A 14,546-nucleotide genomic window follows, 5' to 3' on the forward strand; every position below is an offset into this window, starting at 1 on the left:
GATCACTGATCCTGTTAGCTAGGGATCATGGGAATTGTAGGCCAAAACATCTGGAGGGCCGAAGGTTGCCTATGCCTGAAATAGAGGGAAGGGCAACAGCAGGCGGCTGTCAGTATTACAGTATTTGTACAATGCTGTTTATATCCAGTTATATCCAGTTGCTACTATAAAAATGTTATTTTACAAAGAAACAAACCAATATCAAGATTAAAGCAAGGCAGAAGGAAATAATATCAATACCCATTTCAGATTCCTGCAAAGGTGTCTGCTTCCTTAACATCCTTTGTAGTTCTACTTGCTGTCCAACGCTGTACATGGAAGGTCTTGCTTTGTCTCCTGTCTCTCCTTCACTGCTGTGTAAGCAGGAGTCCCCTGGTTCTTTGAAATTATAGTCCAGAACCTCATGTTTCTGAAAAGATATCACAAATTCAAGTTCCATATGAGAGCCACTAATATCAATTTCTATTTAGGTGTACAAAGCATTTTACAATTCTCTATCTTCACAAGCCTGTAAAAGACTAGGGTAAAGTTAGTCGTCAAGACCACCAAACATGCTCCATGGCTATGCAGGAATGTGGACCTAGCTTTCTAAGGGCTAGACCATGAAGTATCTATTGCACCACACTGTTTAAAAGAAGCATATTAAATGGTATATTTATATTCATTCAAAGATTGGGCAATATTCTTAGACTCAGCTTAAATGCTCCTCTTCAGCTTTAAAAATATTTCTAGCAAGAAAAGAAACCCTTTGTGGAGTTTTTATATCTGTCTTTATATATAGACAGATTTATATTCATGTACCGTATTTTTCGCTCTATAAGACGCACCAGACCACAAGACGCACCTAGTTTTGGAGGAGGAAAACAAGAAAAAAAATATTCTGAATCTCAGAAGCCAGAACAGCAAGAAGGATCGCTGCGCAGTGAAAGCAGCAATCCCTCTTGCTGTTCTGGCTTCTGTGATAGCTGCACAGCCTGCATTCGCTCCATAAGATGCACAGACATTTCGCCTTACTTTTTAGGAGGGAAAAAGTGAGTCTTATAGAGAGAGAAAAAAACGGTATATGCAAGGAGATAAAACTTGTTTGCAAGGCTTCATGACAACAAATGAAAGAAAACAGTCCAAACATTGTCTCACTACTGCAGAACAGAGCAGGCTCTTCATACGGACATAGTTCAACGATTTTTAATTTCCACAGCATTTTGAAGAATCCCTCACCTTGCGGAGAGGAGAAAGACTAACAGCTAAATACAAAGTCATGGCTGTCACAGGAGCCGGAATAATGCAGAGGGGAATGTGATCAAGGGTGACCCACTCTTGAATCTTCTCTGTAATGATGCACTGAAAAAGGCCCCCACATTCATCTCTGTAAAAATTCCTGGTGCTCCATTCTCCCCCCGCCCCTTTTTCTTTTAAAGCTGATATTCTGTTCTTCTTGGTTTTGCCAAATACTATCTGATCATCATTGATCAGGGAACAGGTGGAATGAGGTTTTACAGTGAGGGACTATAGTAAAGTATAATCCACACCCCCACAACAGAATATATCATTAACTGCCACCACTGCGTTTTTTCCCCAAACTAAAAAGAGCAGCACAGGTTAAACTTGAGATTACATTCATATGTAACAGCATCGGTGGACTCACCCTAGCAACAACAAAAGAGGTTTGGAATGCAATGACAGGGCGCGGAATTCGGTGACATCAGGCAAATCAATATAACTCTACAGAATGGCTCAATCAAGCTTTTAACTTCTGTCTTTCCACTGGTGTTTATATTATTCAATATTCAACCACTCTTAAACTGTGTTAAACTTTTGTTTCTCTGGGGCATGAAGGGAAATAGGATGAAAAGTGTATATCTGTATAAAATCTATTTAAAGTTCTTGTTGTGAGTTCAGTGGTAGATGTAGTACTCACTTTATATTTTCTTTAGATGGAAAGGAAAGAGAACAATAATAATCCCTTTTTTGTTATATCTTTCTGTATCATGGTGCTTTTCAAAACAGGGTATAAGACCTTATTAGGTAGACCATTCAATGTGGGCCAGCAAGCACGTAACTTTTAAGGTCAGTTTCAGTGTGGCTACAATGTCCAAAAGCTCCAAAAACTCCACCCCAAAGTACCATATTTTTTGCTCTATAAGACTCGCTTTTTCCCTCCTAAAAAGTAAGGGGAAATGTGTGTGCGTCTTATGGAGCGAATGCAGGCTGCGCAGCTATCCTAGAAAGCCAGAACAGCAAGAGGGATTGCTGCCTTCACTCCCTCTTGCTGTTCTGGCTTCTGAGATTCAGAATATTTTTTTTCTTGTTTTCCTCCTCCAAAAACTTGGTGCGTCTTGTTGTCTGGTGCATCTTATAGAGCAAAAAATACGGTAGCTCCTTCAGCTTCCTTATTGAGAACACTTCTGCAGTAAAGTGGTACCTCGGGTTACATACGCTTCAGGTTACAGACTCTGCTAAGCCAGAAATATTACCTCAGGTTAAGAACTTTGATTCAGGATGAGAACAGAAATCGTGCAGCGGCGGTGCAGCGGCAGCAGGAGGCCATTAGCTAAAGTGGTGCTTCAGGTTAAGAACAGTTTCAGGTTAAGAACAGACCTCCAGAATGAATTAAGTTCTTAACCCGAGGTACCACTGTACTCCAAAAACTTTGCTACAGCCTTCACATAGCTTTGCTGTGAAAGAAAGACAATCTCTTCTGGGAGCAGCTGGGAGCCAATTATAGGAAGACTGAACAACTTGGCTATAACTTTCCTGATGGATAAATACAATCTATTCAGGGAGCAGCCAAGAGAGCAAATGATGGAAAGCAGGCCAGAGTGGCAACTTAAAACAACCACCATCACCACCTATTTGACGTAAACACGAATTCAATAATGAATAATGGGGAGAATTTTATAAGGAATTTATGGTGCAGTTGCTCTTTTCATTAAATGAGGGGTGTTTAATGAATTTAACAATGAGTAAGAGGAGGAAAGGGGGTGGGGATGCTCATTAAATTCACTTATCCAATTCACTAAGGAATAAGACAGCAATTTATACTTGCAGAGTGGTTATAAGGGCTTGCCACAAGCAGTATGCATAATTAAAAATACAAAAAGCAATTAAATCTAATGCGCGCAATGGAAAAATTATTCGAAAGTGCTTCCTCAATAAAGATCAACAAATTGGTAACAACTGAATAAAACTGTTATTCAAATGGGGTGAGTAATTAATGTGAGAGTCCCCTTTGTAGTGCCCATGGGGACCACTGTACCCCAAGACACCACAAACCCTGTGGTGCCCCCCCCCCAGGGTCCCTGTCCTTCCCATTTTTGCAGAACTGATGGGAGCTGGGGAGGAATTACCATTTTTTCTTGCCTTTTTTGTCTGTGCTTTATTTGTCTGAAGTGTGTGTTGTTTTTCCTCCTAGTGAAATGGTTGTTTTGTGGTGTCAAGACCACCTGAATTAGTTCATCAATGAGCTCACCAATTAAGGACAGGAAAGTGAGAGTAGCCAACTGTATGTCTGTATCGGGGTGTGTGTGTGTGTGGTGTGGTGTACCTTGCATCTAGATGTGTGCTGGAGAAGTGCTCTGCTGTACGTGTGGCAAGTGTTTATGAATGCACACCAACGACATAAAGTGCGAGCGACATGTGTCCACACTAGCATGCAGCTCTCAAAGGTGGCCAAGCCTCAGTGAGGCCCATGGGCGTTTCCAAAAGCTGGGGTTGTCAAGGTGGGAGACGGGTTTAGTCTCGACACCAAATGGTACTCCTGAAGGAATCCTTTACTTTGTCTTTAATGGAGCAAATCACAACCATTCAGTTGCTCTGAGAACCAAACTTGCCACCCACAACTGAGCATTTTGTGCCCCACTGCAGGGTTCCACGGGGTGTGTGTGTGGAGGGGGTGGTGGTTAGGATACAAATGTGTCTGAGTGAAAAGATGTACCTCAAGCCCCTAGGAGTCTCTACAGGCTCACCCCTCCATACATACATATACCCCACTCACCATAAAATCAGGCGTTTTACAAGTGTTGATATAAATGGTGACGGGTGAAATATCTAATTTGTAAAGCCCAGTTAAATCTGATGTCTTCCTGTTTTTCAAGGAAGGTTCAGATACATGCCATATTCTGAACATACCTGTCCTTGTAGTTTATTGTGGGTTGAAGATCTTGTATCATTATATAATGCACTGAGAGAGAAATACTTGTGACAAATTTTAGGGAGAGATGTGAAGAGGTTTGACCATGAGTCAATAATTCATCCACTAGATGGACAAAATAAATATACAACTGTGAAGACAGTAATGAGGGGGGGGGTTTAGGAGAGAATTCTGTATCCTGCCTGGGAAATTCAAAATTTTAAGTATGTTTTTGGATTTTATTCATTTAAGTTTTACTTTTTCCAGATTTGCACAGATTCGTTTTCTTTAAACCCATTTTTTATAAAATGCAGTATTAAAATGGAATGTTTTTAACAAGAGAAACATTTCCCCCCTTTTTAAAGGGGCAAGCAGTAAACTACGAGAAATTCAGCACTTTAAACTTGCTTATGTTAAAGTTTATCCAAGTCTGAATTAAACTTCTATTGCTTATCTTGTGTTACTTTCATTCTGTGAAACCTGTTTTGTAATAGTGTGATGACTAAATACAAATAAACAAATTGAGTCAAGTCTGGCAAGGCTATACTTGCACAAATCTATTTTATCCTCCCCCTTTACGTGTATAGTTAACAAATTCTATATTATCTACAACATTTCCACATCAATTGGTCCTCATCCTTCCCCACCCCCAACTCTGAAAAAAATACATGGCTCCCTATTTTGCTTAAACTTGTCCATAATCAGAGTGTGAAAGCCAAAATGTAGCTTGTTTTTAAATGAAACCCCACATGTTTTCATTTAAAGTTGCATAAATGTTACCTCATTCCATTCTTGCTTGGCTTTTTCCAGAACGGCACTGACAGTGGCTCTGTATGCTTTTTGCAGACAAAATGTCAGTTTCTCTTTGAACTGGGAATTGATCTGAATGGTAGGAGAAGCAATCCACTTAAGTTGCTGAGCACGTTCTTCGCTTGAACATTTGACCAAGTTCTTGTGCATGTCATCTAAGAGGAGTTCCACCTGAACCAGAATCCTTTCTTCATACTGGCGAATCTCATTTTGGAATCTCTTGGCTTCTCCGGCTGCCCATTCTTGTTGCTTTCTGCCCAGACACATATTCAGTTCTGCCTCTTTTTGATCTAGAAGTTCTTTCTTCTGCTTTGCAAAGTCTTCTTTTGCTTTGGCAAGCACCTCATTGATTTTATTCCTATGGTCGTATAAAAAAGAGTGGTAATCTTTTTCATTTTGGTCTTGAATCCTCAGAATCTCCTCTTGCTTTTCCTTGTTCCACTGAGTCCGAGATTTTGCCACTTCTGCTTTAATGATGGCAGGGATTTCTTCTTTTTTGAGTTCTAGTTCCCTTTTAAGGGAAAATACCTTATCTTCAAGTTCTTTGGTCCTTACTCTAGCTATATCAGTGTTCTCATGTTCCTTCTTCCACTTTTCTTCAGCAGCTGAAAGAGCCAGTGACACCTAAAGAACGCAACACATGATGGCCCGTCAGCGATATCCTGACAAATTTATCTGGGAGTTCTAAAGGTTACAGACGGCTTGGTGCAGACAGAACCCTGCCTTGTGTCCTAATGATGGCTAGGAACTCAGGAGTGCACACAAGCTTGCATGCTCCTCTCTTTTCTCCGCCCTCATTCAGTTCTGGTAACTATTGTTAGCATTACTATTATATTTGCACAGGCATGCTCCCTAACCATAGTTAAGTGTCAAAACAAAGCCCTGGTTAGAGGTAGAACTATGCTTAGTGTTTTAATATAGGTGCAGGCACAATGCAAGCCCATCTCTGATACCGAGGGAGCAGCAGATTGAATGGTCCTCTAGATCACATAGACATCATTAGGAGATTGGACAGCTTTACTTGTGCACCAGTCAAAATTAACCCATTTGAGAATACCAGCACTTGTACCAAGGCAAGTGCCACTCTTATTCTCAGTGGCACTCAAGCTTGAATTCAGTATAATTAAATAATGTAAACAGAACTTGCACTGGATTTTTTTTAAAAAAACACTAGATGATTTGGAAAAGAAAAAATAATAATTTGGAAAATTTCATCAGCTGTACTAACAAATTTATTCTATGTCTCTTTTTGAAAGCAGAATGGAACATTGGTCACTTACCATGAATGGACCTCCAAGGTTGGCATAGGGATATATCTATGTGATTGGTTGTGTCTCATGATTCACCTATGGCATGGACATATGCTAAGCTAAAAGCAGAAAGACAGTTTTGGTGCCCAAAGGCCACTGCCCTCAATTTGCCAGTTAAGTGAGAAATCCTTATGCACTACAACTTCTTCTTTGTTGTTCTTTTCTGTGGGCAGGATGCCAAAACAGTGGGGCGAAATTGAAGAGAGTATAAAGAAGGCTTGCTTGTTTGTTTTTTGGTTTAAGGTAAATGGAGGGAAAAGAGACAAAGGAGGGAGATTTAAAGTAAACAGAGGGAAACTAGGATGACAAAAAAGCAAGGAGAAACTTCAGCATCAAAATAGGAGAGAGAAGAAACCATGTCTACTTTAAGTGATGGCAAGAACTGAACTGAGGGAGGAGCTTAAGGGTGGGAGCTCTAGCAAAACAAAATGTATCATACCATTCCCTCAGGCAAAGCATAAAACACAACTTATGGAGAACACTGGTCTACTGAAGATGAGCAGTTAACATACATTTCTGATCAAGTGGGCTCAAATCTGCAACTTTTCCAGTTTGAACCTACTGTGAAAAATAAGCCAAGTTTTGCCCATCACAGGCAAGTCATTCTCCACTACCTGTTTTGCTGTGCTGATTTCACATTCCTTCTCCCATTTTTCCTTGGCTACCTTCAGGTGAGCTTTGTATTCCTCAAGCTCAGTCAGTTCTTGCAGCCACCTGACACGAGCTTTTGTCAGAGCCAGTTCCACCTACAAATGGGTAAGTGGAGCTTCAGTCCATGTTCAACTAATCACAGAATGAAGAGAAAGGACTTCAGCTACAAATCTGTCTGTGCAGGTGCTTAAACTCACTGAAATCTATGAGATATAAAGTAGCCCAACTGTGCCCAGGATTAAAGCAACAGATATTGACCCTTTCCCCATGTAAGATGTGGTTGGTTTCAATACAAGCCAACTTCAAAATCAGGAGAGAGAACCAGAAAATGGGAGAATGCAAGCCTGAGGCTTCGCACAGATTCAATCTAGATCAATCTGATTGTTTAGTGTTATGGTCTAATTTGCACATTAAAAGCTAGACAACCAGCTATCATATAAAGGTTTTGAACTCTGAGGTAATGAAAGTGTATAGAGTCAGATTCATCTTAAGAACATGCTTTAAAACACATGATTTAGAACTGCTTATTAATCAGTGCCTATTATACACTGATTCAACTCTAGCGTGGCAATATTAAGAAAATGTGTATTATGATAACTATAATTTTTCTTGCACATGCTTTGGCCATATTTGGGGCAAAGCAGTATGTTGTGTTTGCTTGTTACCTGACTAGCAATGCTCTCATGGTGCCTTGCTTCACAATCTCTCAGGGCCTTTTCCTTTTCTTGCAGTGCCTCCTGAATTAGTAGTGTCTGTTTTTCAACTGCTTCGGCAATCATTTGGTCCAGTGATTCATCTGTGATGGTTAACAACTCTGTTTGGCCGCAATAATCATTGAGTTCCACTGCAGGCCTCTTTGCTTCTTCTAAAGCTTGATCGAGTCTATGTTGCCACTCTTTTTCAACTTCCTGAATAGCTCTGTCTTTGATCTACATGGAACAAATGACATGGATTTTTTTAGAGCACACTAAGAAACATCTAAATCAACTATCAAACATAAAAGCTAAATTTCATACTGTCAATCTCCAAAAGAATCAAAGTGAAATCAAGGCTTAGGTTTTTCTTTCTTTCATTATAAGCAGAAAGAAGAGCACCTCGCCTTCAAAAAAATTCACTTGCCACGTGTGAAATGATTAAGCCAATGTTTTCTGAGAGCAAATGTAACAGCAGAACAGTGTGTAAGATCCTTGATCACTTAAGAAAAAATAAGCTGGAAATGAACGCAGAAATGAATACGTACTAGAAAAGGATGTTGCCACCAACTACAACAAAGAAACAAATCTATTTTAGCACTATCCTTTTAAATGTAAGGAACAAATGGCAAGCTTCTGCAAAAGCCAAAGAATTCAGAAAGAATTCTTGTGTCTGCATAAATAGCATCCCAGAAGCAGTTCACTGTATACAGTGATACCTCTGGATGCGAACGGGATTCGTTCCGGAGACCTGTTCGCATCCTGAAGCAAATGTAAAACGTGACAGCATGTGCGCGCGTTTCGCCGCTTCCGCGCATGATGTCATTTTGAGCGTCTGCGCATGCACGAGCGGCGAAACCCGGAAGTAATGTGCTCTGTTACTTCCAGGTCGCTGCAGAGCGCAACCCGAAAATATTCATCCCAAAGCTACTTCAACCCAAGGTATGACTGTATTAGCAGAAACCCCAGCACACCTCTTTCTGTTCTCTCTCCCAGAGGGTCTTGACTATCATCACTTCATTTTCAATGTGCTGCTTCACATCAGATTCTTTTTCTTTCAGCCATTGGCTCTTGGCTGTTACAATGGAATTCCTGTGTTCTTCCTCTAGTTCAGCCCTTAGCCTGTTCAAAGAGTCTTCTTTTTCCTTCAATAACTGTTTCTTGAGCTAGGAAAAATTTAACAAGATTAGTAAATAACAATAAATAAATAAATAAATAAATAAATAAATAAATATTAAAAAAATGATTTAAATCAAGTCTTACTGACTAGTGATTTAAATCTAGTCTTACTGACTAGTGATTTAAATCGTGATTTAAATCGATTTGATCTAAATCAAATCCACCCTGCCTTCCTGTCTGCCTGCCCTTAACTTGTTAACCCTGCCTTTAGTTTTCTCTGTTGTTGAAACACCACTGTCAAAGTTTCTAAGCACCTTGGAGCTGTCTGAAGTGTGTACACACTTTTATTATTCTACAAAGAAATGGTCATTGATAGTGCTTTGGAATCAAATACTACCATAAAGAAAGATCACAAATCGAAATGCCTTTATAGACAACTTCCGTATGAAAGTAGGATGAAGGCCAAAAAAAAAAAATCCATTCACTGTCATTCAGTACAACAAAATCCATCTTTCATATTTACATTTCTGATGGAGAAGAGCATCTTCAGATACAAAATAAAGCCGAAAGCTATGGAACGAGAGTTTCTGCCAGAGTCAGAAATCAGCCACTAAACACGATTGATATACAACGATTAAATGTGACTAAGGGGCTATGTATGATTTCACAATCCTAAGCATATAAAATTTGTATTGGAAAAGAGAAATAAAACTATTTAACTTAGGGTTTCTATTTGGTCCACAAATGAGCCTTTAGTCCTCATTATATATTTTAAGGGTTGGATCCTGCAAGCACCCAATACATAACTTGGTAATATGTTCACACAATCATTAGATGTATGCAAAACTCTAACATCTTTAAAACTGGAAAGCACTTAAGGTGAGTGAAATGTAGCTCACATCAAGAAGTGCTTTCCAACTTTAAACTTTAATTAATACGCTGCCATATTTAGACAGATGCAGATAAAATGTCACAGTAAATGCCAACAAGAGAAGGATAGGGGGAGGAAGGGACAGGTGGGAAAGAGTACAAGATCCTATGTAGCCTATCTTCCATAGTTTAATTATGCTTAAGGAGCAGCCAGTGTTATGTCTGTTCTGCACCAATTCAGGCATTCCCAAACATTTTACTTAACACAAATTGCTGAGAGAATTTGCCTTTGTTCGGAAACCAAATCTGGTATAGTTGCTATGCAATCACCATCTCTGGAGTATTTTTTTCTTAGGATTATTTCTGCTTCTACCTTCTCTTCCTTCAGTTGCTGCTTTTGTTCAAATTCTGCCTTCAGAGTGGCCTCCTGCTCATCTCTCTCTCTGCAGACAGTGACGTAACATTCCTTCACTGAGAGCATCTCTTTGTTCAACTCATCAATGACAGTCCTGGAAACACATACAAGTTGCATTTTAAAAGATTAAAAAAAATCCCAGTTCTTTTCTAATAAAACAGTGAGTCTGAAAGTGAAACAGTTTCGGGCAGTCTAACTTAGCAGGGCAAAACCAAATCTCACTTTAACTGTGTAATCTTCATTTCATAATCATAGGTGAGTTTTTCTTTCTCTGCAGCATGCCTTTCTTCAAGCTCTTCACAAAGCTTTTTCTTCATGTTTTCATAATGTTGCTGATAGGTTCTTTCACATCTGGGGATAGGAGACAGGAAGAGGAAAAAGCCTAAGAAATGATTTTGTACACACGTACAAAGAGCAAAACAAACAAAGCCTGCAACCCATCAAGCATATGCATGCATGCATACACACACACACACAGAGAGAGAGAGAGAGAGAGAGAGAGAGAGCGTGCACAATTTCTGGGGTGGTTAAAGCTCAGGGGGTAAGAATTAACTCTCCTCTCCTCAACTGTGTCTGATGTCACAATCAGGCTTCAAGGAAGGCTTCCACTGGCTACAGTAGTAGGTTCCTTTCAAGCTTAATTACATGTCACAATTAGACTTGAAAAAGCATTCTCTTAGCTCTAACAGAAAGTTATTTTCAAGGCTGCTTGTTTGGAGAAAGGAGTGATCTTCCTGGTGGTTGCAGCTGGAGATGGAAAGCTAACCCTCACCTCCTTGGCTACTACTAGTACGGACAAGTCCTAATAAATACAGAATCCGAGCCAACCCGTTTTCTACTTCTTTATCTCCTAAACAGAGAAAATCAAAAAGTAACATTTATAGGCACATAAAGGACATTATGTTAGCTCCCCACTCCCCCACATTACCTGTCAAGAGCTTCTTGCTTATCCCGATCAGACTCCTGAATCATCTGTCTCATTTGACTACATAGCTCCTGATTTGCATTTTTCAGTTTTTCTTGGTTTTCTATTAATTCCCGAATGCGTGCATTAAGGCTCTGTCCAAACAAAAAATAAGAGAGGAATAATGATAAAAAGGTCAATTTAAATTTGAATAATGCTCACATCTTATTAACATGTCCTGCCTTTACAGAGAAACATTTTATGGGTAACACTGCCAAAAGTGGCATCCCTGTGTAAAGTTCTTTTCTCTCCCAAAACAGGTATGAACATGTGTGTTCTAACACTGTGTGCATCTTTCCTTTTGCCAGTGGCAGCCAATGATGTGGGGTAGAAAACATATACTGCAGTGACATCACAAAGTAATGTAACAATGGGTGTCAATCTGAACTCTGACTATGGTTTATTTCTGTAGATCATAGTATCCGTGCAGTTGGCATAAATTTATATAAAAAGGGGTCTCCTCAATGAATAGTTCTTATCTTAAATGTAACCTGGAAGGCATCAATAAATATTCTGACCTCATAGTAAGATCAGTAGACTAATCCTGTGTTACCAGCATACATTATCACTTCCTGTGCGAAAGTTTTCTACAGACAATAGTCTTCTTCCAATGATAAAGCCATGATTCAGGAAACATACAGATAACCAGCTAGTCATTTCTCATGAGGGCTGTGTCCTTTCAACTACAAAATGGGCAAGGAACTTGTAGGATGGTAAAATGGCACAAGGAATAAAGATGTTACAGCACTCACTTGTTGAAAAAGATCTCTTCCTTCTCCATGAAGATACATGGGCTCAAAATAGTACTTAAAATCTCAGATTTTCAAGTTGAGCAGCTCAAAGCTCCAACAGGAGCTCTTTGCTCCTCAATGATGTCACAAATCAGCCCTTGGTTTTGCTGGATCATGGACCAAAGAATGGGTGAGAGATGTTGTTGCCTTGCTGGTACAGGTTATTGATGGGGAGAGCGTAACTCTCAAACAAAATGCAAGGACCCCTAACTTAGGTTCTGCTTCCTTCAGGATAGGTATATCCTCCCCTCCCTCATTTTACTTTAGTGTGGTACTGTAGCAAATTTCCATGCTCACTTTTTATAAGGATCCCTTTACTCTCAATATCAAGACATATATGCAACAGTATGTGTTCCCACTCTCAGGTCTCCAACATACGTAAGCCATTTTCTGAGTGATCCCATCCCATCCTATCCTTAGATGGAAAGAAAACTGACGTGGTAAAAACCCACCTCAGTTTCTTGTTTCAAATCCTGATTTCCCTTTTTGAGCTTCAGCATTTCTTCAGAGACATTAGACTGTACGGGATCAAGTAGATTCTCTATATTTCTTCCTCTGGGCTAATAAAGGAGGGGAAAATGAGTCCAGACAACATAAACATATACATATATATATATATATACATATACAGCAAAATAGCTCTGTGCTGCCCCAATCAGAGGTAAGACTGCCCTTTCCTAGAAGACGAAACAGTTTAAAGTACTAATACCAGAAAGAAAAAAGGGAGGGAGGGACTAGGGACTGCTAGATTGTCAGGTAATGAAAAACTTTGTGAGAGATGCCAAAGAAAAACTTTTCATACAGCCACTTGTGAAGACACTCAATGCATGTCATCTGGACGAAAGCTAACACTGGAACATTTGAAATGAATCAGAAATGAAACCCAACACTTCCCAAAAGTGAAAAAGTAAAAATGTAACCCCAACATGCAATATTTACCACTCACAAGGTGAATTTGTCAATTATGCATATCAGGGTTGCTGACCTGTGGACCCCCAGATTTTGTTGGGCTACAACTCCAGCATCCCTGGTTGTGCTGGCCGGGGCTGATGGAAACTAGTCCAACAACATCTGGAACGCCATGCTAACCATCCCTGATGCAAGTTGTTGGCAGAAAAAGAGAATACAAAGCACAGAGAGTACCAAAACACAGCTCACTTGGAACTAGATCCAGATAGGATTGTGTGTTATATACGTGCCTCTTTTTGCTGGCTGGTGCACAATAGGTTTATGCTAAGTGGAACAAAGCCATGATTGCAGAGCACAGCACAAAGCCGTCAAATTATGTCCTAACACACTGTTATCCAAAAACCTGATGTAAGTGTCTGTGTTTTATTTGGTATGGCAGGTAATGCAACATGGATGCTATAGCAAGTAGGGCACACTTGTGGAGTTTAAAATATTAGGGCCAGCTGGGCAATTTTGGCAGAAGAATAACTATTGTCAGTGCTTCCCACATGACTTTCCAGGTCCAAGAACTGTCCAAGCAGCACAAGAAGCAACTAAATGATTCACATAACTGTACTTCCAAGTAAATATGTTTCAGCAGCAAGGCAAAGGTTTCAACATATCCAGTACAGCCCATCAGCCAGCACTATCATATTCTAGCCATTTTATCCTAGGCCATTAAACCAAGTTATAGAACTTAAATTACAGTACTCCATCTTATTCTTAAGCAACTCTCTCATGTAAGCAAAAACATCACATACAGTTGTTCAGCACGAAGAGTGTGCTTTAAGCTAAGCACAGGAAATTAAAATAACAAAAGGGTCAGTGCATATAGCTGTAATAAAACTTGGCTCCTACCAAAAGGGCAGACATCAGTTTCTTATGAAGAAAATCACCTGTTTTATTCTTTGTGTAATATTATCTAGGACAGAGCTTTCCAAACTTTTCATGCTGTTGACACTTTTAAGACATGCATCATTTCACAACACAGTAATTCGGTTTTACTAGCAAACTGGGGGTTAAACTAACCCCTTTCAAGGTCCAGGGAGCAATTCATGCGACACACCTACACACTGCAGCCAACACACTAATGTGTCGCGACACAGTTTGGAAAGCTCTGACCTAGGGCATTGCCTCCAACTACAATAGCAGCCATTTCCAAACAGGTAATAATAGAGAGAAGAATATGGGCATGGTGAAAATGCTGAAAGAAAGGATGTATGAGAAAAGGCTCAGTCCTGGCTGAAGACAGGAAAAGGAGGAACCTGGGGTCATAGGAATGACCCAGAAGTTTATCACATGTTTCTTGACTTCCTGGGCAATTGGTAGTTATAGGATTGTTTCGTTACTCCAATTGAAAAGAGAAAACTTAAAAGTATATCAATATTTCAAAACACACCCCACAATTAAAACAAACCTCTTGCACATTTGTTTTCACTAGTTGCGCCTTCAGGTCTTCAACTGTTCTCTGGTAATCATCAAGGTCACTCTGTAACCGAGAAATGCGGTTCCTCTTTGTTTTGTTACTATTCAGTAAACGTTCTAGTTCAATCTTCAGCTGTAAGATGATCTCATCTTTAGAAAATTCTTTATCTGCTTCTTTAGTCAGTGCAGTGCTGTTGAACATTACCAAAGGGGGGGGGGGATAGTTGCATTAGTAGCCTATAATTATTGGGAGACTTTGAGATTCTGAGCCACTTGGAATTATTTTATGTACTAAGGCTGCATCCTAAAGTTCCATTTCAGTGAGACTTGCTCCCAAATAAACAAGTAGGATGAGGCAAACAGTTTTATCTGTATGTATCCTTTGCCTTTCAGGTTTGCTTTGAAGCGGCAATAGAAGTTGA

At 39.7% G+C, this 14,546-nt stretch overlaps 1 protein-coding gene across 4 annotated transcripts in view; it reads right to left on the reverse strand.

Annotated features, from left to right (window-relative positions):
- The window catches only part of CEP152 (centrosomal protein 152), a 43,055-nt gene that overhangs the window by 7,046 nt on the left and 21,463 nt on the right, over nt 1-14,546 (reverse strand). For 3 of the 4 annotated variants that reach the window (XM_083586154.1, XM_083586152.1, XM_083586153.1), the window contains 10 exons: nt 14,117-14,315; nt 12,204-12,311; nt 10,925-11,055; nt 10,219-10,347; nt 9,955-10,090; nt 8,567-8,758; nt 7,566-7,829; nt 6,864-6,995; nt 4,910-5,563; nt 241-409 (listed from right to left, as the gene is read on the reverse strand). In XM_083586154.1, coding sequence (XP_083442280.1) covers nt 241-409; nt 4,910-5,563; nt 6,864-6,995; nt 7,566-7,829; nt 8,567-8,758; nt 9,955-10,090; nt 10,219-10,347; nt 10,925-11,055; nt 12,204-12,311; nt 14,117-14,315 — 2,114 coding nt within the window. The remainder of the gene's footprint in view (nt 1-240; nt 410-4,909; nt 5,564-6,863; nt 6,996-7,565; nt 7,830-8,566; nt 8,759-9,954; nt 10,091-10,218; nt 10,348-10,924; nt 11,056-12,203; nt 12,312-14,116; nt 14,316-14,546) is intronic. The other variant, XM_083586155.1, reaches the window with a different exon arrangement.

This window comes from Podarcis filfolensis, assembly GCF_964270895.1.
Source record: "Podarcis filfolensis genome assembly, chromosome: 14".
Lineage (NCBI taxonomy): Eukaryota > Metazoa > Chordata > Lepidosauria > Squamata > Lacertidae > Podarcis > Podarcis filfolensis.